A 22,751-nucleotide genomic window follows, 5' to 3' on the forward strand; every position below is an offset into this window, starting at 1 on the left:
TAAGCTGCTAATATTGGTGCAATAATTGTATCTTCAATGATGAATTTGAAAGCAACACTTTGATTTTAGATTGTTAGTTTCTCTTATTATGGTAAAAATAAATACTTTAGTTTCCCAAAGAGACTTGCACGCATTAAACATTGACGTAATCAAGCACTGACCATAACAGGACACCAATTAAAATAAAATAAAAATTACATAGGAAATTCGAAATTTTATAACATCTGATGTATTAGTAACAAAAATGCCTTAGCTGTGACAAAGGCTTTTAAGATTCTTGGTCTGCATAATTTCCAAATTAGACAAGTAGACAAAATAATCCATCTGAGGTCTATCTGACAAGCTAGAAAAAGAGAGGCCCCCCAAACCCAAAGCAAGAAAACTGAAAAAAATAAGAGAAAATTTATAGGTGAATAATGCTGATAGATTTCTTACGGATACAAGGCAGTAGTACCATCACAAGATTTTTCTTCTATACAGAAGGTAAAAGGTCAATTTTTCTTACCTGCAACTGAATCTTATTTAATACTAGTTCGATTTCTTTTCGCTTTTCAAATTCCCTTTTATAAAGCTGTTTGCTCACTGACCTCTAGGGTAAATAATTCGAGCCTCCAAATAGCCATATCTCCAAAACCAAATGGCACCATTGCTACGTTGAATCTTAAACCTGGTAATAAGACAACCATAAAAGACACTACATACTCTTAATTCTTTTCGCACACACATAAAAATGTACTTTTAGTATTTTTAACTTCTTTTTCAAAAAAGGTTGCACGCCACTGTCTGATCTTTTGATTGACGTTTCAGAATAAGATACTATTTAAAATGAAACTTAGTGTATTGAGTTTCAATTGATGTTTAAAATAACACTCTTTTTTTTTTTTTTTGGGGGTAATAAAAGATTTTTAGTTAAAGATAAAGGGGTATTATCACTTTTAGCCCGTGTCACAAACTATTACAGAACGTATATATACACAAAAAATATATAAATTTTATAGATTTTTTCGGCTATTATTTTTACAGCGGCTATTGTATAGGGTGAAATATGATATGACACGTGGTCGTCTAAAGGGAGGACATATGAAGCCCAAGACGGGGATAGCCGAAGACCGAACACAGCAATTCCGCTTGTCACCGGAAAGGATAACGTTCATAAAGGTGTATTAAATACTCTACGCCCGGTAGCATTTAATAGGGTATATTCTGCAGCATTAAGAACGACGGTCCGTTACAGAGAATTTAGCATTTATGTTTACCGTTACGTCTTCATCAATGGCCCTCATAATTGACATTAAAGGAGGGCACGATTATCGAACCTTCTTCCCTAGACATAGTTATAAATAGTGAGCTCAGTTATCATTGTAAAGGACACGAATTTTCTGGCTAAACATATATTACATTCTATACAAAGCTTAATACAATCTTACTTTCTTGCTTTTTAATCTCATCATTGCTATGCCCGGAAATCTTATTCTCGAAACTGTCATCTCTGTTGTTTCATCTATATTTCAAGGCTAAGTGTTGTACATTTCTTCAATTATTGCATTATTTCAGGATCAAATTAGTTCATTTGTCTAGAAATCACGTATAAATTCAACTGTACCGTTTTACGGGTAAACAGTTTGTCGCCCATCGTGGGGCCTAGACAGCCGTGCAATTAAATTGATCCTTGCCTTTTTTACTAACGTGATTTGATTATTTTGTCTTAGAAAAATTCATAAAATGGCAGATAACACCGTTAACAACACGCACAACCCTGAAATTTGAGGGGATCAACCTCATTTTGAGGATTCAATTAGTGACACCCGCAATGAGGGAAATGACGCCATGCCGATGCATGACAGGTAGAACTCTCGACAAGTTCGAGAGACAACTCCCGATGATGCTGATGAGGAGTATGTCGTGGATGCTGTAAGGATCCTGCGAGAGCAACAGGCAATCATTCTAGGCCATCTCACGCGGCAGGACCAGGTTATGACAGAACTAAAGCAGGCACTATCGGGGGCTTCGGATAATACAAACAGACGAGATCCAATTCTTCCTGGTGTTCCCGCAAACCAAATGATGCAGAGAGTCAACAACAACACTCCCAGGGGAGAAGTTGGATCTGACGGGGCTGGGGGGAGCAGATCCGGTCTCAACAACGAGAGCGACCCATTCAAGAATGAACTTTTACGATTTATGAGGGAAGTAAATGCCCGCATGGACCAAATCCCGGGCGCGCCGCCATTATTAAAAGGCTCAGACTCAAAGAAGTATACTCAATTGCCCTACAAGTCGAGCGCGACACCAGAACTAATCCCGAAGTGGTTCAGAATGCCTGAAATACCAAAGTATGGCGGGACTTCAGACCCACATGAGCATATTACCACCTACATTATGGCGGTAAAAGGAAATAATCTAGCTCCTCACATAATTGAATATGTGCTGCTAAAGAAATTTGGAGAAACTCTCATGAGGGGAGCCCTAACATGGTATTTATTATTACCCGAGCATACCAAAGATTCCTTTGAGATGCTCGCGGATTCTTTCATCAAGGCTCATGTCGGGGCCAGAAAAGTACAATCTTGGAAGGCCGGCATATTCAGGATCGCACAGAGAGAATCCGAATTATTAAGAGAGTTCGTTACCCGATTCCAGAAAGAAAGAATGTTGCTCCCGACTATCCCGGATGAATGGGCACCTAAAGCATTCACCAAAGGATTGAACCCGAGAAGCTCAAACGCCTTCCGAAAGCTGAAGGAGAGCCTGCTTGAGTTCCAAGCAACAACTTGGGCAGATGTCAATAACCGGTACGAGTCAAAGATAAGGATCGAAGATAACCAGGTCGGTTCCACATCATCGGCCAAAGGACGGGAGAAGAGCAGAGAAAAAAATCAAAGGATGACTACGATGCGGACTGACGAACTTCGAGAGGCCGGTTTTTGCCCTACGAGCGGACTGAAGGCCGTGGCAGAAACTTCCGGGCAGAAAACAAGTTCATCGCTGATAGAGGGACCGATTGTGGTCGTAACAATAGATTACTCCAGGACAAGGAGACGTCGGGGTCTCGGTATCCTTCTTACCCCAAGTTATCGGAATATAACTTCAACGTTAGTATAGTGGAGCTAGTGTCAGCCATGAGAAACATTAAAGATGCATGATTCTCGAGACCTATGAGATCTGATTCCAGCCAGAGAGATCCCAACTTATGGTGCGAGTACCATGGTACGAACGGTCACCGGACAGGGGACTGCCGACACCTCCGAGAGCTGGTGGCAACACTATTGAAGAACGGTCACCTCAGAGAATTCTTGAGTGACCGAGCTAAGAACAATTATGGTCGTAACAGAGACAATGCGGAACTTCCGAAAGCAGGAGAAGAACCTCCACGCCAAACGATCAATATGATCTTTGGGGGGGAATGAGATTAACGGGGTCACCTTTTCGGCAGCAAAGAAGATGAAAGTATCAATAACTCATAGTAAAATACTCCACGAAGACGATATCACTTTTACGGAGGAGGACGCAGACGGATTGCTCTTACCACACAACGACGCACTGGTAATTTCCTTAAATATTTTAGATTTTAAGATTAAACATGTTCTGGTAGATCCAGGAAGTTCGACTAATATCATATAATAGAGAGTATTGGAGCAAGTTAGACTCACTGGAAGCATTATTCCGGCAACAAAGCTCCTTGCTGGATTCAACCTTGCGAGCGTGACGACCTGGGGAGAGATTTTGTTGCTCACAAACGCTGAAGGGTAATGAAAACAACTCTATTTGAAGTAGTAGATGGTGACATGAGATATAACATCATCCTGGGAAGGCCATGGTTACACGATATGAAAGTTGTACCCTCAACATATCACCAATTGCTGAAGTTTTCAATGCCCGAAGGAATCAAATAGATAAGAGGTGATCAACCGACAGCAAGGGAGATGAATACAATCTCAGTTTCAAGTAGCAAAGGGAAAGAACGCACGGCATAGCAATTATAGGAACCGGCACCTACTCCCGAGATAGAAGGAGTTAGCCCGAAAGAAGAGTCGTCAGAACAATATCAGGTGCCAAGATATTTCTAAGTTCCAGAAGAGAAGGACGCAACAAAGTCCACGACGGAGGATCTGGAGCAAGTTGCATTGTTCGAGGAATTCCTAGAGAGAAAATTGCATCTGGGGATAGGACTGCACCCGGTGCTTAGTTTTGGTTTTATTGAATTCCTTAAATTTAATGCTGATTGTTTTGCATGGTCGCACGAGGATATGACAGGTATCCCGACGGATATAGCCGTGCTTAAGCTGAGTTTGGATCCCAACGTACCTCCGGTAAGGCAGAAGAAATGCCCTATTGCTGAGGCCAGGAATAAATTCGCCAAAAAAGATATAACCTGCTTACTTAAAATCGGTTCGTTCCGAGAGGTAAGATATCCGGACTGGCTAGCCAATGTAGTAGTAGTTCCTAAGAAGAACAATAAATTTCGCATGTGTAGACTATAAAGACCTTAATAGGGTGTGCCTGAAAGACTCGTTCCCACTGCTAAATATCGATCAAATGATTGATGCCATGGTCGGGCATGAGTTGATGAGTTTCCTCGATGCTTATTCCGGGTACAACCAAATCAATATAGACCCGGAAGATCAGGAAAAAACTTCATTTATAACGAATTTTGGTACATATTGTTACAATGTAATGCCCTTCGGGTTGAAAAACGTCGGAGCCACTTATCAACGGCTCGTAAATAAGATGTTCAGAAAGAAAATAGGAAAGACTATGGAAGTTTATATAGACGATATGCTCGTTAAGTCTTTGAATGCATCTGACCATCTTAAGTATTTGCAAGAAACATTAGACATCCTGAGGAAGCATAACATGAAACTTAATCCTGAGAAGTGCGTGTTCGAGGTAAGTTCCAGTAAGTTTCTGGGATTTCTGGTCTCACAAAGTGGAACTGAGATAAACCCCGACAAAATCAAGGCCATAGAGGACATCCCGGATCAATTGTCGAACGTAAAGAAAGTCCAAAGGCTCACAGGAAGATTAGCGGCTTTGAGCAAGTTCATTTCTCGGTCATAGGAAAAATGTCATCGCTTCTTCACACTGCTCAGAAAGAAGAATAATTTCGAATGGACACTGGAGTGCCAGCAGGCTCTGAGGGATCTGAAGAAGTACTTATCGAGCCCTCCATTGCTCTCAAAAATAAAAGATGATGAAACTTTGCTAGTCTACCTCGCGGTTTCAGAAGTTGCGGTAAGTGCGGTTTTAGTCTAGGAGGACGAAGGTACGCAATTTTCCATTTATTACGTTAGCAAAATTTTAACGGGAACAGAAACTTGCTACCCATATTTGGAAAAATTGGCCTTAGCTCTCGTAGTTGCCGCTCAGAAGCTGAGGCCCTATTTCCAATGTCACCCGATAGATGTGGTGACTACTTTCCCTTTTACTGAACATCCTCCATAAACCCGAGCTCTCGGGCAGATTGGCCAAATGGGTCGACGAAATGAGTGAGTTCGACATAGAATACAAACCAAGGACAACAATTAAGTCACAAGTCTTGGCTGACTTCGTGGCCGATTTCAGTCCGAGACTGCTGCCTCTGGCAACCAAGGAGGCAGTAATGGTGTCAGAATCGACATCGGAGGTCTGGACCTTATTTACGGATGTAACTTCCAATGTAAAGAGGTCTGGAATCGGAATAGTCTTAATCATGACTTCGGGGGAAACCCTAAGGCAAGCCATCAGAATGATTCCTTTAACTAACAATGAAGCAGAGTAAGAAGCTTTGATTGCAGGGCTCGAATTGGCCCGGGGACATGATTCTAAGGTTATCGAAATTAAATGTGACTCACAGCTGGTGGTAAATCAGGTTTACGTGATCTTTGATACCAATGAAGAACGTATGCAACAATACGTGGTAAAGGTCCAGGCTCTTTTGGTGCGATTCCGGGAGTGGTCAATCACTCTCATTCCGAGGGAGGATAACGCAGAAGCGGATGCATTAGCAAACTTAGGATCATCGACGAAAATAAAAGGATCGAAATCCGGGACGATAGTACAATTGATGAGCTCAGTCCTGGATACGGATGGTTACTATGAGGTAAATTCGACAAGTCTGGTCTGGGACCGGAGAAATGAAATAATCAACTATCTCGAGCACGGGAAGTTGCCTGAAGACCCTAAAGCATCACGGGCGTTATGCGCCAAAGCTGCACGATATAGCTTCAAGAGAGGCCAATTGTATAGAAAATCCTTCCAAGGCCCGCTGGCCCGATGCTTAGGAGCATCAGAAGCTAATTATGTCATGAGGGAAGTCCACGAAGGGATATGCGGCAATCACTCGAGCGCAGATTCTTTGGTGCTGAAGTTGGTACAAGCAGGATATTACTGGCCCCGCATGGAACAAGACACCAAAGACTTCGGACCAAAATGAGATAAGTGCCAATGCTACGCACCACTAGTACACCAACCGACAGAACCCTTACATTCGGTTCTGTCCCCATGGTCGTTTATTAAATGGGGGATGGACATTGTCGGACCGCTGACACCGGCTCCCAAAAATGTAAGGTTTCTTTTAATTTTGACTAACTATTTTTCTAAATGGGTGGAGGCAGGTCCTTATCAGAAGATTGGAGAACGTGAAGTGGTTGATTTCCTGTGGGAAACCATAACACGGTTTATCAGTGCAAAAGTTACAAAGTTCCTCGAAGATTTGAAGATAAAGAGGATCACATTTTCCCCTTATCATCCGAGCGCAAACGGCCAAGCGGAGTCAACAAACAAAGTGATTATTCAAAACCTCAAGAAAAGGTTGGAAGCGGCAAAAGGCAAATGGCCCAAAGAATTGCCCGTAGTCCTATGGGCCTACCGAATAATGGCCAAATCAAGTACAGGAGAAACTCCTTTTTCCTTTGTGTACGGTGCTGAAGCCCTAATCCCGGTGGAAGTAGGTGAACCTATTTGAGATATTTTCTGGCAGATGAAGAATCGAATAACGAGTCGATGTTAATCAACTCGGAACTACTCAAGGAATGTAGGGACTTGGCGCATGTAAGAATGGTAGCTAAAAAGCAGAGAATGGAGCAATATTATAACCGAAGAGCCAACTTCCGTTATCTCAAAGTAGGAGACTTGGTTCTGAGGAAAGTAACCTAAAACACCTGGGAGCTCAACGTGGGGAAGCTAGGTCTAACGTGGGAAGGTCCCTACTGGATTTAAGCTATCACTGGGAAATGATCATACGAGTTGGAGAACCAGAATGGAGACAAGTTTCCTAGCAACTGGAACGTGGCACGCCTCAAAAGATATTATTGTTGATGAACATTATTCAAGCGGAAAGTATGTGCTAAACTCTTTTTCCCTTCATTCAGTTTTTGTCCAAATTGGGTTTTTCTGGCAAGCTTTTTAACGAGGCAGCAACAGAAAGCATACTACAAAGACAACAACAATAAGACCTTTGATAGCAAGGAAAACAAGCAAGCTTACACTTGGGGACGGTTAGATAATCTTTGGTTCGATAGCAAATTCCCACTGGGAAGTTAAGTTTGCTACAGAACAAAGGTTACCCAACCGTTCACAAGCACAAACCACTAGAGGGTTGTTAGATATTCCTTCGCTCGATAGCATAAATTTCAGAGGGGAAGTAAAATTGTGTTACCAAGTTGAGGATTATCTAGCAATTCATTAGTGGAATTTCCGAAGATACAAGACTTCCAGTGTTCCAATTTGCATTCTTCGCATTCGAACACTAGGGGAATGATATGAGGATACTGCAACAATGACTGCCACGTCAATCAGGGAACGTAAATTCAAAAACTAAACGCATCATCGGGATCGGAGACTGTGCAGTCAGCCCCGTAGAAATAAGTTGTACAAGATAGCCATAAGTAATGGTAATTTCTTTTCAGCATAGCAAATGCTTATGTATTTTTTGAAAATAGAAGGAATAAAATGAAATCCTTTTATTTTTATCTTGTTTCTTGTCTGAACGATATATAAACTTTGTCATTTGAAAGTTAAACAAGTACTTTAAATGTTAGTGCCGTAATGAACAGGAGACGTACTCTTCAAGATCACCGTAAACATAAGAGGGCCCTCTTTTATAAAAACTCTCACGTTAAAGGGTTGGTTCCGGAAGAATCTATGCCCGGAATCAAAAATGCCTTCGGGGGAAAATACACCCGAAGCCACATATGAAAAGAATACAAAAAGTAAACTTGCGCAAATACTTATAGAAACCCTCACATAAAAGGGATAATGCTCGAAACAAAGTGCTTCGAGGAAAACACATTTGAGACCACACATAGTATAGCACGAACAGGAAAACGTGCGCTGAATTCTTGAGCAAATGCAAAGATTAAAGACTTGCATGGATATTCAAACGAAAGTAAGACTTAAACGATACTAGAGCAAAAATATGTCTTTATTTACAAGAACATGCCAAACGGTAAAAGTTTAAAATGGGAAAAGGAAAATAAAAGATACACTTCAGCGCCTCCGGAACCAGGAGGAAGAGAAGTGTTCGCATTCAAACTTTAGCGCCTCCCCGGTTTGGTCTTCAGTATCGTCACCTTCCGATCCCTTTTCAGTTTTCGTTAATTCTGAACTGGAACCAGAAGAACCAGGAACATCAGACTATGCCGGGAGTCCATTTTTAGCAGCTAACTCCAGCTCTCGGGCCTTAGAAATTTCGGCATCAAAGTCGATGATACCAGCTTTGGCCTCCTCCAAGGTTTTTCTCCTCATGATGTACATGGCGTAAGTTTTTTCAACAAAGAGGGAAGACGCTCGGCACTTAAGTTCTTCTTTGAGTCGGGTAACCTCGGTAGAAAGGCTTTCCTAAGCTGACCTAGCAGATTTGAGGTTGACGTCAAGGTCGCGGACAGTTGAACTAAAGAGCCTATTATGCTTGATAGTTTTCTTGTACTTCTCTTCTAGCTGGGCGTGTTTCTCCCCCACAGCAGCAAGCTCTTCGATTTTGGAGTTCAAGGCTGCTTCTAAGTTAGTTACTTTTTCGGCAGTAGCAGCCTCGCGCTCGGTTGCAGCAAGAACGACGTCCTGGACTTTAGCCCATTTGGCCTTAGCCTCATCAAATCTAACCCTCAGCGGGCCAATTTCTTAGCTAAGGGTTACCACTTCTTGCTCGCTTTGCTGTAAGCAAGCCTCCAAAACAACGGCCTCAGTAGCTTTGCTTTCCAGTTCCGAGGGGCGGAGAACAATTTGGTCTCGTTCCCCCAAAAGTTGATTCCGTTCGGAAGTAAGTTCTTCCTTTTCACGAATCAACCTTTGAAGGCCCTCAGAAGCAAGAAAGTTGGCCTATAAAACAAAAAGAAGTAAAACTTAGAATACATTCATACAAAAGTAGAAGAAGTAATGAAGGAAGAAAAGAACGTACCGTTGCGGCGTTGTGCATGACATTATTCAACAAGCACTCTCCCGAGAGTGCCTGAATCTTTTCCTAGTCTTTTTCTGAAGCCAAAAGCTTCAGATAATTATCAAGCTCCACCGGCCGGGATAGCAAGTTGCATCCGATAGAGACCGAAAGAGTAACGTTCCTCCTCCTTTGTGGATCTTCAGAAGGGGCAGCATAACTTTGCCCCATGTTGATACCCAATTTTTCCCTCATATTTTAAATATATATATATACACTTTCAAAATAGTGCATATCCATCATCATTAGATTTATAAGCATACACAAGTATTTTTCATAATTTTTCATGATTTTTAAAGACTTTAAACCAATTTATTTCTGCATTTTTATTGTAAAAATATCCAATAATTATCCTCCAAATTATTTTATGATGATTTAATCATCTAAACCTATCATTTATACCAGCATAAGGTTTTAAATATTTTTCAGTGCATTTCTTATAACTACATTTGTATTTTTAAGGCTAAATTGCATATTTTGCAATAATAGCCCACATGCATATATAATTACATTATTTATGCAGAAAATGACTTTTTATATTTTTATAATGTTAAATAGTTATTTTTAATCACTTTAGTGCATAAATTATATTTTCGATATTTATTAATTATTTTTATAAATTATTTATTTATTAAACATTGGGTATTTAAAATTTGGCCCAAACCTTACCTATTTTCGGACCTAGACCACCCAGTCCCAGCCCAATAACATTTAAGCCCAAACCAAATAACCCCCAACTCGACCCAAAACTCCCAGCCAATCGTGGCCGTTGTTCTCTGAGATCAACGACCCATATTACCCCTTCCCTTTTAATTACCCAAACACTCCCCTAACCTTAAATCACTTTCACTACCCGCCGCCTTTGAACTCTCTCACCCCTCCCCCTAGCCATCTTCTCCCCCAAATCCCTCTCTTAATCCGACCAGACATGGGATTATACGGCCATTTCTTGCCATATACGACTCTTCCCTGGTACCGGATCCTTCTCTATACCACTTGCCTAAACATGGAAAGCGTATCTCATCAGAATAGAACCAAAGTTGGTTCAACTTCTTAACCTTTGTACTATTCCGTCTATGTTCATTCTTGTTCTATTATGGGTATGAATCTCCGTGTATCTCTGTTGATTCTTACTTACCCTAAAAATTAGGGTTTCTGATCTCTTTATATAGAACCAAAATTGGTTTGATTCTTTGATTTTAAGCGATGTTTCTGTCTATATTCATCTTATTTTGTGCAACGTTTGATTTTTTATTTTTAGATTCTGCCGATTTTTGTACTTTCCCTAAAACTAGGTTTTTGAAATTTCTCTCTTTTCCTTACTGATTTTGATTGCATGTGATGTTCTTTCCTTTCTAGTATTTGATTGATGATTTTTCTTGTTTGGGTGTTCGGTTTCTACTGCTATATAAACCCCTCCATATTCCCCTTTCGGAGGAGAGGAATCATTAAGAAATACTAAAAAGAAATTAAAGCTGCGTGTTCTTTGTTCTCTAATACTCTTGCTCTATATTCTGGTTCCTGGCCGGCTAAAAGCAAAGGCAAGAAATTCTAGGTTCTTGCTCTTTGTTGATATTCGTAACACTGTGGACTTCCGTTCTTTCTTGTTCTTCGCCTAACTGGTGAGTTACCAAACCTTTATCATTTCATTCCTATTTACCTGTCATCAGCATATGTTTTCACTTCTGAAGATTGTGGGTCAATGCGTTTCTGGGCTGTTCTCGTGTGCAATTCTGACTGACTTACTTCAATTTTAGGCCTTTCTAATCTTAATTCCATTATGTTTGTAGTTTGAGACATGCTTAGACCTGATTTGAGCTAATTAATTTCTTTTTAAGTCTGCCTAGCCTATGTGTTACTGATGTTTAGAACCTTTGCACTTTAGCTATCTCTTTAGTGTTTAAATTTGCTATTAACCCAGTTACTTGAACATGCTTTCATATCCCCTTTTATGAATTAGATGACTAAGCATGAATGTATTTACTAAGTGTCTAGCATAAGTCTGTTTCTGAATTTGTTGTGATGACATGTAGCATGTTTGATCCTGTATGCTTCTACCATATCTTGACTTCCCAATAGTTGCCTTAATTTGTTCTCATTCTGTTAAGTTCTGTTGCCAATTGATATGATCCCTTCTTGGGACACTAGCATCTATACTTAGCATAATCTGAACCTTTTTCTTACTATGAGTCTGTGTACATCAATCTTGCAAACTTGTCTTGTTAGTATATGCATTATGTGTTGAACTTATTTTTCTGAAACTTTGTTAAGTCTGTTCTCAAAACCTAAGCATGTTCTACTACCTGTTCTATATGCTCAACTTGAATCTGCTTGTATCTCTCAATGTTGTCCCTTAACCTTAGTCTATTCCCTTACCGCCTGGTCTCTTTTGAGTTCTTATTCTTAGCCGGCTGAAAGCCAAGGCTACTTAGGTTCTACCATTTGACCTCCCTAGTATAAGCACTGCACGGGGTCCAATTGAGACCCTTGTGAACTCTGACACACTAGGATTTGGTCCTTAGTCTTTTTCTGAATTTCCCTATCAACCTCCCTAGTGTGAGCACTGCTCGGAGTCCAATTGAGACCCTTGAGAACTCTGACACACTAGGATTTGATTCTTAGTCTTTCTCTGAATTTCCCCTATCAACCTCCCTAGTGTGAGCACTGCCCTGGGTTCTTAAAGCCCTTGGGAACTCTGACACACTAGGGTCTTGGTTCTATTTGCTCAACTCTATTTTCTACCTACTGGATGAATCAATTGGTTTCTGGCTGCCTTATGTCAATGAAGATGTAATTTCTGGGCTGTTGTGAACCATGGGAATGAAGGCCTGGCCTGGCTGGGTATATCTTTGGGCCTGCTGTAGGCTCACTATAGTTATTTTATTCTATAATTTATGCCATTCATTGGGTCTATAATAATGTTGTAATAACAATTAGGGGTATTAGTAAAACTGAGAAAAGGGGGTTTATCTTAATACTTGTAGTGAAATGTGTAGAGATCCTGCCTATAGGTGCTCTACTTTGCTCAAATGTGTTATTATTCTCAAACGTGTTCAGTTATTATGCGTTAGAAATCCTGCCTATAGGTTCTCTACTTTGCTCAAATGTGTTCTGCTTTTACCCGTTAGAAACCATGCCTATAGGATATTAAATGACCAATATCTCAATGTGCACATGCATTAGGCTGTATAGGATCTTGTTAATTTACAACTTTACAATATTCAAGCATGTGTATGTATGTGGGAATATATCTGTACTTGTAATTAGAAACACGGGTTTCAGAAACTTACCAATGGGTCGAATGGCTTCCCAACTGTCTCCACGGTCTCAACACCAAGAGATCCAAGGATTTCCCCAAATTTTTTAGAAATGCTCTGATAACTATTATTAATTTTCTCTTCTCCCTCTGTTGCCACCTTGATTTGCATTTTCGCCCTCTCAAAATTGTCCAGAATAGATAGAAGTTTCTCGACAACTTCCCCTTGTGCATTCTTCACAAGAGAAAGTCTTTCTCTCTCTGTTCTCTTACGGAAATTGTCGAAGTCAGCGTTGATTCTAAGAACCCGGTCCCTCTCACTTGACAGTTCTTCGGTCAATGAGGCTACTTTTCTCTGAAGTTCAATTTTCTCTTCTTCTATGGACTTGAGGGAAATTTCTATCTCTGCAACTTTTGAATCGTCATTATTTGCTAAAGCATCTCTGTACAACTGCAATAAAGTTGCAATGAATGATGCAGTTTCATCTGCAGCTGCATTGTCACCCTCATCCGAAGCATCTTCAGCAGCAGCGCCATCTACATTCTCCTGTTCAATGGTAGGGAAACACACATTAATTTCAGTACAGTTTCAAAATTCAAAGACTTTGAACTACAGTACGTCAAGTTTTAAGTTAAAAGGTAAACCACAATAGCCCTCATCAGCATACTCAAAAGTCAAAACATTGCATGCCCACAAAAGGATATAAAAGGATGAAGAAAAAAACTAATAAAAATATTAAACACATTATGTTCTTTCATTTGTATAAACCCGCATAGATATGCCTGCCATGCGGAAAAAGATATACATCTAACAAAACCTAGTACATGCTGGAATAAAGCTACTGTCTTTTATCACTCCGTCCAAGGAAAAGAACACCCGGTAAGGAAAAGGGGACAACTATAGACTTATATTAAATACCGAATACACACTCTTAATGAACTCTGCCTATACGAGCTGCGAATAGCCGGTAAACCCTGATAGAGGAGGGGGGATTGCAGAAGGTTACCAACCAGCATCAAAAATTATAACATTCCTGGCATGAAATTACATGTAACTAATATGTGGGATAGGACGGCTGGTTGCATTAGGGAAGTAGCTAGAGAGGAGAGGTGTTGAGGGTCTCGAGGGGTAACTTTGGTGGATATCGAGGTGATTGGTGGTGGAATGGGGAGGTAAAGCGGAAAGTGGAAGCCAAGAAGGTTGCTTATGCAAAGTTAGTGGAAAGCAAAAATGAGGAGGACAAGAGGACGAATAGGGAGAGGTATAAGACGGCGAAGAAGGAGGTGAAGTTAGCGGTCATATCGACGAAAACGGTAGCGTTTGAATAATAGTAGGAAGAACTTGAAGACAAAGGCGGGGATAAAAAGTTGTACAGTCTAGCCAAGGCGAGAGAGACGACGGCGAGAGACCTAGACCTGGTGAAGTGCATCAACGACGAGGATGGCAACGTATTGGTGGAAAAGGCACACATTAGACATAGATGGCAAACATACTTCCATAAACTCTTGAATGAAGAGGGGACAGAAATATTATGCTGGGTGATTTGGAGCATCCGAGAGTCGTCCTGATTTTGGGTACGATAGGTGTATAAAAGTGAGGAGGTTGAGGAGGCTATGCGTAAGATGAGTAGGAGAAGAGCGATAGGGCCAGACGAGATCCCGATGGAAATTTGGAAGAGTGCGGGCAAGGCAGGTTTAGTGTGGCTAACTGGTTGTTTAATTTTTATTTTTAGGACAACAAAAATTCCTGATGGATAGAGGTAGAGTACAATAATTCTGCTATACAAGAACAAGGGTGATATTCAATATCGCAACAACTATAGGGGTATCAAACTGCTAAGCTACACTATAAAAGTTTGGGAGAGGGTGGTGGAGAAGAGGGTGAGGAGGATTGTGTCTATTTTCGAGAACTAGTTAGGATTCATGCCGGGGTGTTCGACTATTGAAGCCATTCATCTAGTTAGTAGATTGGTGGAGCAGTATAAGGAGAGAAAAAGGGACGTACATATGGTGTTTGGTGGCCTAGAAAAAGTACACAACAAAGTCCCAAAAGAGGTTTCATGGAGATATACATGTAGCATACACTAGGGTGATTAAGGACATGTATGATGCAGCCAAGGCCCATGTATGGATGGTGGGAGGAGACTCGGACACTTCCCAGTCATGATGGGGTTCCACTCGGGATCAACTCTTAGCCCATTTTTATTTACCTTGGTGATGGATGAATTAACGCGACACATCTAGGGGGGTGCCACGGTGCATGTTATTTGCGGATGATATAGTACTGATTGACGAGTAGCAGTGCGGAGTTAACGATAGGCTGGATGTTTGGAGACAAACCCTGGAGTCTAATGGTTTCAGGTTGAGCAGGATTAAAACTGAATACTTGGAGTGCAAGTTCCTTGATGTAACATATGAGGCTGAGGTGAAAGTGGGGCATGATATACTTGTCATCCCAAGAAGGAAAATTTCAAGTATCTTGGGTCGATAACCCAAGGTAATGGGGAGATCGATGATGCTTTCACACATCATATTGGAGCAGGATGGATGAAATTGAGACTCGCAGCCGGTGTTTTATGTGATAAGAGTGTGCAACCAAGACTTAAAAAGCAAGTTCTACAGAGTAGTTGTTAGACCAACTATGTTGTATTGGGGCGGAGTGTTGGCCGGTCAAGAACTCTCATGTCCAGAAGATAGATAAAAGTAGCAGAAATGAGGATGCTAAGATGGATGTGTGGGCATACTAGGAGAGATATGATTAGGAATGAAGATATTCGGGACAAGGTAGAGTGGCCTCCGTGGCAGACAACAAGCGAGAAAGAAGGCCTGAGATGGTTTGGGTATGCAAAAAAGAGATGCACAGATGCCCCAGGGAGAAGGTGTGAGAGGTCTGCAATGGTGGGTATAAGGAGAGGTAGAGGTAGACAGAAAAAGTATTGGGGAGAGGTGATCAGACAGGACATAGCATATCTTGAGCTTACCGAGCACATAACCCTTGATAGGAGGGGTGAAGGTCGAGAATTAGGGTAGAAGGTTAGTAAGTAGTTGAGCGTATTTCTTTTCCATACCAGTATGTATTAATATTATTCTCGTATTTTCTTATTCTTAATATCTATTACTACATGTTTCTTTTGCTTCGGTTATCTTATTATCTTGATGTTGTTACTGCACTATTTTTTATGGCTTCTCCACTTCCTTATTTCTTTTTCATAACTACTGTGATTATGCTTTCCTTGAGCCGAGGGTCTATCGGAAATAGCCTCTCTACACTACCCTCCCTAGATCCCACTTGTGGATTACACGATTTATGTTGTTGTTGTTGTTGTTTAGTATAATGTTTGTTTGCAACATAAACTCTTGCATTACAAATGTAATCTTTGCATAACTAATACAATGTCTGATTTCCAGTTTAAGGCTCAACATAACTACTACAACGATTGATTTCTGGCATTAAACTCTTGACTAATGATACTGGTATAACTTATGTGAGAATCCATGTATTATTTTATGCGTAGTAAAATGTAACATAGGAAAAGGTATACTAGCAATTCCAAGAAAAAAGTATCTAAAGACAAAATGTTCTTAGAGTAGGCATTCCATGCATAAAAATCTTTATTTTTATTCACTAGATTTAGACGTGAATCAAAGGACCCGTTATTGAGTTATGCAGCTACTGTAAGATAAATATGCAAGTTCACCATTTGAAGGATGTGGAGAAGTAAAGATGGCATCTCACATGGAATGTTGCAAATAGAGGTAACGTCATAAAAAGACATCTCAATTGCTTTGCATAATCACCTAATAATTAGTGCTCTTAACGCACCTAGGCCAGAGATCAAACCCAACTTCACTGATTGTTTTCTAGCCAGCAACATGAAGATTTTACTCTATGTAAAATGTTATACTTTTCCAGATTATCTAGAAATTCGTTGTTTTTAATGGATATACCTAATCTGCAATTTAGATACCATGCCAATAGGATCTAAAATCAGTCTTAATTATGACTATAGAAATCCTGCCTATAGGGTCTAAAACCAGTCTTAATTATTATCCTGCTCGTTTCTTTCAAGTGCTAATGTTGAACTTCCAACATTGTTTCGTTGCCACTATTAGAAAGAATGCCTATAGGATCAAACTAAGTAATTCTGAATATCTTTTGTGGTTATCACTGCCAACTATTGCGTAAATCACCTAGATAACATATCTATAGGTTTAATCGTTTGCAACACGTAATTAGTAGGCAAATATGTAGTCACTTAGAAATTGTATCTAAGGTAGCATCTTGCATCTGAAACTGCCTGCATGTTCGAATCCCAAGGTCACATAGAAGCCATGTCTATAGGGCCTAATGGATTTAATTTGCCTCAATCCAGAAATTGTCTAACGCTTAATGTGAAAAATTTGTTCGCGTGCATTTGTTGTCTAAGTGTGGAGGTTAACTTAAGCCCTTATTTGCTTTTACATGAAGTCCAACTTATTTTGTATGTCGCCTAGTTTTATCATTTCTGAGCAGCCTAAGCTAAGTCTAGAAACCATCCAAAATAGAGGTCCAAACGCCTCCTGGGCCATAGGCATGGGACGGGTAGTGCACGCATAGGGCACGGTTTAGAATCAACTAGTGCGCTTTAGGTAAAAACTTAAAGATAGTAATCGGGTAATAGGAGATGATAGTATGTGCCCGCTGAATAATACGAGTAACACCCCACCTCGAGGGAGTTATGAAGTATTATTTATGTTGCACGGGGTGATCCTTTAGGCTAAAAAACTTAGGACCCCATCTTATCTTTAAACCAATTATGTGTGTTTACTCAAGGACTTTCTAATAATGATTTTTTAAAACTTATTGTTTTTCTCTCTGACTATTTGACTAATTTATATAATTCAAGTTCGGCCGGGACCCACAGTTGTGGACCTCGAAGAGTGCCTAACACCTTCTCTTCGAGGTAATTTGAGCTCTTACCCGATCTTTGGTGACGCAAACTGGTTAAACAAGAGTTATTTACAAATAGGTGACCTAACGCACCTCATACCCGTTAGGTGGAGACTCTCTCTCTTTTAACACCCTTCCTTTAAAAGAGTCGTCACGTGTCGCAGACCAATTTTGCGAGAAAGAAGGGGCGCGACAGCATGACGACTATGCTGGGATATTTTTAGGCTCTTACCATAGAGAACTTGGTCTATATGAATTAGTCTTCTTTGATGAATGTGTTTCCTTGTTCTTTATCGTTACATGAACATCCCGCTTCCATTTTCCCTTTTTATGGCTACATGCACACCCTTTCCCCTATCTCCCTCTATTTTGAATTTGTATTAATATGCAAATCTTTGCTTAATTTGGTTACAATATGCGTTTTTCTTTATTTTCTAGTCATGTTCACTTGCTCCGAATCTTTTTTAAATTTGCTACATCATGTCTCTCCTTACCCTTACCCCCTTGCTTGCTTTATTGCAATACTTTCACATTGCGCGAACTAATTTCTTCCTTGTTTTCCTTTCTTTTTATGTCTTTACGCTCCATTTAATACTGTGTTTATTGTCTTCATCATGCGAAATACTTGACAACGTGTTGTTTTATCTTTACATAAAGTATGATCCACATCATATTCCACTCGTGCGTAATTAATACCATAGCGGCGCTTGATGAGTATCCGCGCTCTTCCTAAATCATCCTTTTAAAATATGGAAAGGCTTATTTGCGGTAAAACTAGTCGATCAATGGTGCAATCGACGGTTCTCTGCCTTCCCCTCCCAAGTTGTCCACTTGAGGGTACCGGTCTAGACTCTTCTAGAAACCCCCACTCTAATATTAACTGTGCATGCATCATGTCTAAACCTAGTATGGGTTAGAACGCTGTCTGCGTAATAACTCTCTAAGGCAAGCCTTGTCCAAAGCCCGCCGGGATCTCCTTAAATCCCAATGGGTACAATCATGATATGTGCATTATTTGGAGAAAATGTGCCGATATGCTAATCATTAATGTGTAAATAGTCAAATCCGGAGGGGGAAAGGGCTAACTTTATTTGTTTTGCAAAAATGAGGCATGAAGTCCCTAGGTTCGGCATGGTTCGAAGTATCCCACCTTTGTTCCTAGATTGGCAGGAAAATCTCTTCGCCAAGTGACAAAAACCATGTGAAAAGAGTTCTCGGGAATTTACCTTCTTTGTTAGATATTCAGTCGAACAATGTGTTAATTGAGGCTGCCATCATGTTCTGGGATGAGAAGAGGGTCGTCTTCCGTTTTGGTGATATAGAAATGACTCCCCTTCTAGAGGAAATAGGAGGCTTCGCTGGGCTCCCATGGGATAGCCCTGATTTGTTGGTATCGGAAAATCGTACTTCTCGAGGTTTCCTAAAAATGATGGGTTTCAGGGAAAATGATGAGTTAGTCTGTCTGAAGAAATCTTATATACCATTTGACTTCCTTTACGAGCGTTATGGTCACAGCAAGTCATATCGTCTTTACCATAATGAATTTGCCATCACTTCTTTCGGTTGGACTCACCGCCGGGTTTTTGTATTCATTGTATGTTTTCTGGGGATGTTGATATTCCCGATACAAGGAGAAAGGATGCACACTCGCCTAACTAGGGTCATTAAGACCCTAATGGAAGGAATTGAGAGGCAAACTTACACTGTTGTCCCAATAATCGTGGCTGAGATGTACCGAGCCTTGCAAAAGGGGATATAGGCATTTCAAGGGTTGCAATCTGTTGCTGCAAATATGGTTGTTGGAACACCTTCAGAGAGGAAAATACCATCAAGAATTTCCGCAACGACCATGGAATGACCACATAGCTTATCACCGTCCGAAGAGAATGACTTTTATCCCAGACAGGTTTGCACAACCGGGAAACGTTGTGAGCTAGGTATATTTCTTTAGCAATTTGACTGATGACAAGGTACATTAGATGTTTGAGTGGTTCCCTATTAGTGAATTCATCATCAGGTGGAGAGATGTTCCTCATCTAGTGCTAATCAGATTAAGGGGAATCTATCCTTATGCTCCTATCAGAGTCCTGAGGCAAGCTGGGAGAAAACAAGTTATACCACGACTTTCCAAAATAGTTCATTACAAAGCAGACTTCCAAGGGAATGCCATTCTATTCAAGTTCGAGGCACAACACATGTGGCATCAAAAGATTATTGTGGAGAAAGATTCCATCGAGCCAGACAAGTATCATGCCGGCTATGTGTACTTCTACCCATCATGGTTGGTCGATGACATAGCAGGAGAGGTCAAATGAGGGGCTAATTTGAGAAATAGGGTCATAGACGACGCTGCTGAAGCACAAGTCAAATACAGGAGGTTGCGCAAAAGGGTATTTGAATCTAAGGCCAGGAATTTGGAACAACATAAAGTGGACATGGAAGCAATCAATAAATGGAGAGGAATCGCTACTAAATCAACAGAAAGGTTGGAGTATTTGGAGCAGGGTTTGATGGAACTTGAGGGAAAGACGAGGAAGAGGGTATCGGATTGTCAGAACACAGATGGCAATGAAGGAGGACATATAGCAAGGGCGTATCTGCTGTTGGACATGCGCGACCTGGGGAATCTGATTGACGGGGCTAAGAAGGCCAAGCTTGGAGAAGGTCCCTCTGGGACCGAGTAGATTAGGAATGATGTTTTCTAGACTCGTTTTAGAATTTGATTGTAATAAGGCAAATGCCACTAGTGACTCTTTATAATTATTATCATTTTAGTAGGTATTTGGTATATTCATCATATTAATGAAATGACGCAGTTATCGGCATTGAGTTTTATCCAAAACTATATGTAGCTAGGCCTACCTCGGGCACGATAAGGTCCCCAAATTAGGACACGAATTTATAATTCCGCAATACGTGTTTAAATATCATAAATATCCTTTTGATACTCCTTACTGACTTGTTTACCTTTTTGTTTTTCTTTTCTTTCATTTATTTCCATTCACAAAGGTTGGTTCGTGCATACTGGCATTATTGGCATATCATACCAGATCTAGAGGTCTCCACCTCCTCCTCCTCCAAGTGATCCTAAGAACAAAGGAAAGTCTAAGATGGATGATCAGAGCGGTATCAGGAAAGACAACGCTACACATGCAGAGAATGTTGAGACTTCGGAAGGTCGGAGTACTCCGGTACAGAACGACTTGGTTTTGCGAGTAGAGCAAAAGATACTAGAGTTACAAGGAGAACTTGGGCAGGTCTGTAACTTGGCCAACCTTTCCCTCACCCTGAATGTCCCCGACATCAACCAACAAAACACCCAAAACCCAACACCTCCTCAAAACACACAAAACTAGCACCCCCAAAATCCTATGCCACGCCACCCCAAAATCCCAATCCTCCACCAGTACCAACTCCTTCACAGCACTAGCATCATCCAACCCAGTACCTACAAACTACTACCTACCACACTCCTCAAAACACACCACAGCCTACCCTTGATCCCCAAAACTCAACCAATGATCACCACTACACCCAAATCCCTGGAGTCCACCAAAGTAACCCCATATACGTAGAAACCTTACACCACATTTCACAACAAACCCCGTACATACCAGAATTCGCCGAGAAGGACCTGCTCATCAAGAATATGGCGGAGGAACTTAAGAAGCTTACAAGCCAAGTCCAAGCTGTCGAAGGTGGTAAAGGCATCGAAGGTTTGAACTATGAGGATTTATGTATTCAACCGGACGTAGAACTGCCAGAGGGTTACAAACCTCCTAAGTTTGAAATGTTTGACGGGACAAGTGATCCAAAGGTACATCTAAGGACGTATTGCGGCAAGTTCGTAGGGGTTGGTAAAGATAAAAGAATCCGCATGAAGTTGTTCATGAGGAGCCTCACTGGAGATGCCCTATCCTGGTACATCAATCAAAATCCAAAGAAGTGGATTAATTGGGTAAGCATGGCGTCAGATTTTATGGATCGGTTCAGATTCAACACAGAGAATGCACCAGACATCTTCTATATCCGAAATCTTAAGAAGAAGCCGACAGAAACATTTTGCGAGTATGCTACTCGGTGGAGATCAGAGGCAGCAAAAGTAAGGCCAGCATTGGAAGAAGAACAAATGAACAAATTCTTTGTCCGGGCCCAGGATCCGTAATATGATGAGAGGTTGATGGTTATTGAAAATCATAAATTCTCCGACATCATCAAATTGGGAGAAAGAATAGAAGAGGGAATCAAAAGCGGGATGATAACAAATTTCGAGGCACTCCAAGCTACGAACAAAGCCTTGCAATCGGGGGTTATATCTAAAAAGAAGGAAGTAGGGGCCGTGATGGTAGCCCAAGGTCCGAAATCTCCTCTCACATACCAAACACCTCCACCCACATATCAGCCTTCACCTCCTAGATATCAACAACCTGCTACCAACTACCACACTTACAACACTCAGCCAACATATTACCACTCACCACCAGCCCGCCAAAATTACCAAAAAACCAGGCCAAATTTCGACCGTAGGCCGCCCCAACAATACACTCTTATTGCCAAACCTATTGACCAGTTGTATGAGAGATTGAAAGTTGCAAGTTATGTCACTCACATTCTCGTTGTCGCCATGGAAAATTCCTCTCAATGGGTCAATCCGAATAAGACATGTGCCTACCATTCGGGAATGAAGGGTCACATTATTGATGAATGCCGCACTCTGAAGGATAAGATCCAGACGCTGATTGATACCAAAGTTATACAGGCAAAGGAGACTGTATCTAATGTCCGCAACAATCCCCGTTCGAAGAATGTGATAGAAACTGATGAAGAATGGGACCGGGAGGGGTCAATTGGACTCATTTGAGGAGAGGATGATCCCAAAATACCTCCAGTCACTCTCACACCTATTGTGGTATAGATGCAGCCACCAATTGAAGTTGAGGTCGCCGCACCGGCTCCGTTCGAGGTTGAAGTAACAACGCCCTCAGCCACGCCAACTCCGTTCGAAGCAGAAATGACCACACCATTCACCGTAGCGGTAGCACCCACACCATCCTTTAATTCCAATGATGTGCCCTGGGAATATATTGCAGAAACGAGAAGGAAAGGAAAGGAAATGGAAGAAATTGATGCAACACAAGGTATGACCAGAACTGGTA

The 22,751-nt window shown here is 41.0% G+C and overlaps 2 protein-coding genes across 2 annotated transcripts; one reads left to right on the forward strand and one right to left on the reverse strand.

Annotated features, from left to right (window-relative positions):
- Positions 1-8,817: 8,817 nt before the first annotated feature.
- On the reverse strand, positions 8,818-14,165 carry LOC104092484 (uncharacterized). The gene is made up of 4 exons (XM_070199374.1): positions 14,082-14,165; positions 12,700-13,212; positions 9,112-9,294; positions 8,818-9,036 (listed from the first exon to the last, which is right to left on the reverse strand). Exons 1-4 carry the CDS (start codon positions 14,163-14,165, stop codon positions 8,818-8,820), a joined length of 999 nt encoding a protein of 332 aa, XP_070055475.1.
- Positions 14,166-21,244: 7,079 nt separating this feature from the next.
- On the forward strand, positions 21,245-21,760 carry LOC138908692 (uncharacterized). Its single transcript, XM_070199375.1, has one exon. It carries the CDS (start codon positions 21,245-21,247, stop codon positions 21,758-21,760), a length of 516 nt encoding a protein of 171 aa, XP_070055476.1.
- The last annotated feature ends 991 nt before the right edge of the window (positions 21,761-22,751 follow it).

Source organism: Nicotiana tomentosiformis, chromosome 3 (assembly GCF_000390325.3).
Source record: "Nicotiana tomentosiformis chromosome 3, ASM39032v3, whole genome shotgun sequence".
NCBI classification, from domain to species: Eukaryota; Viridiplantae; Streptophyta; class Magnoliopsida; order Solanales; family Solanaceae; genus Nicotiana; species Nicotiana tomentosiformis.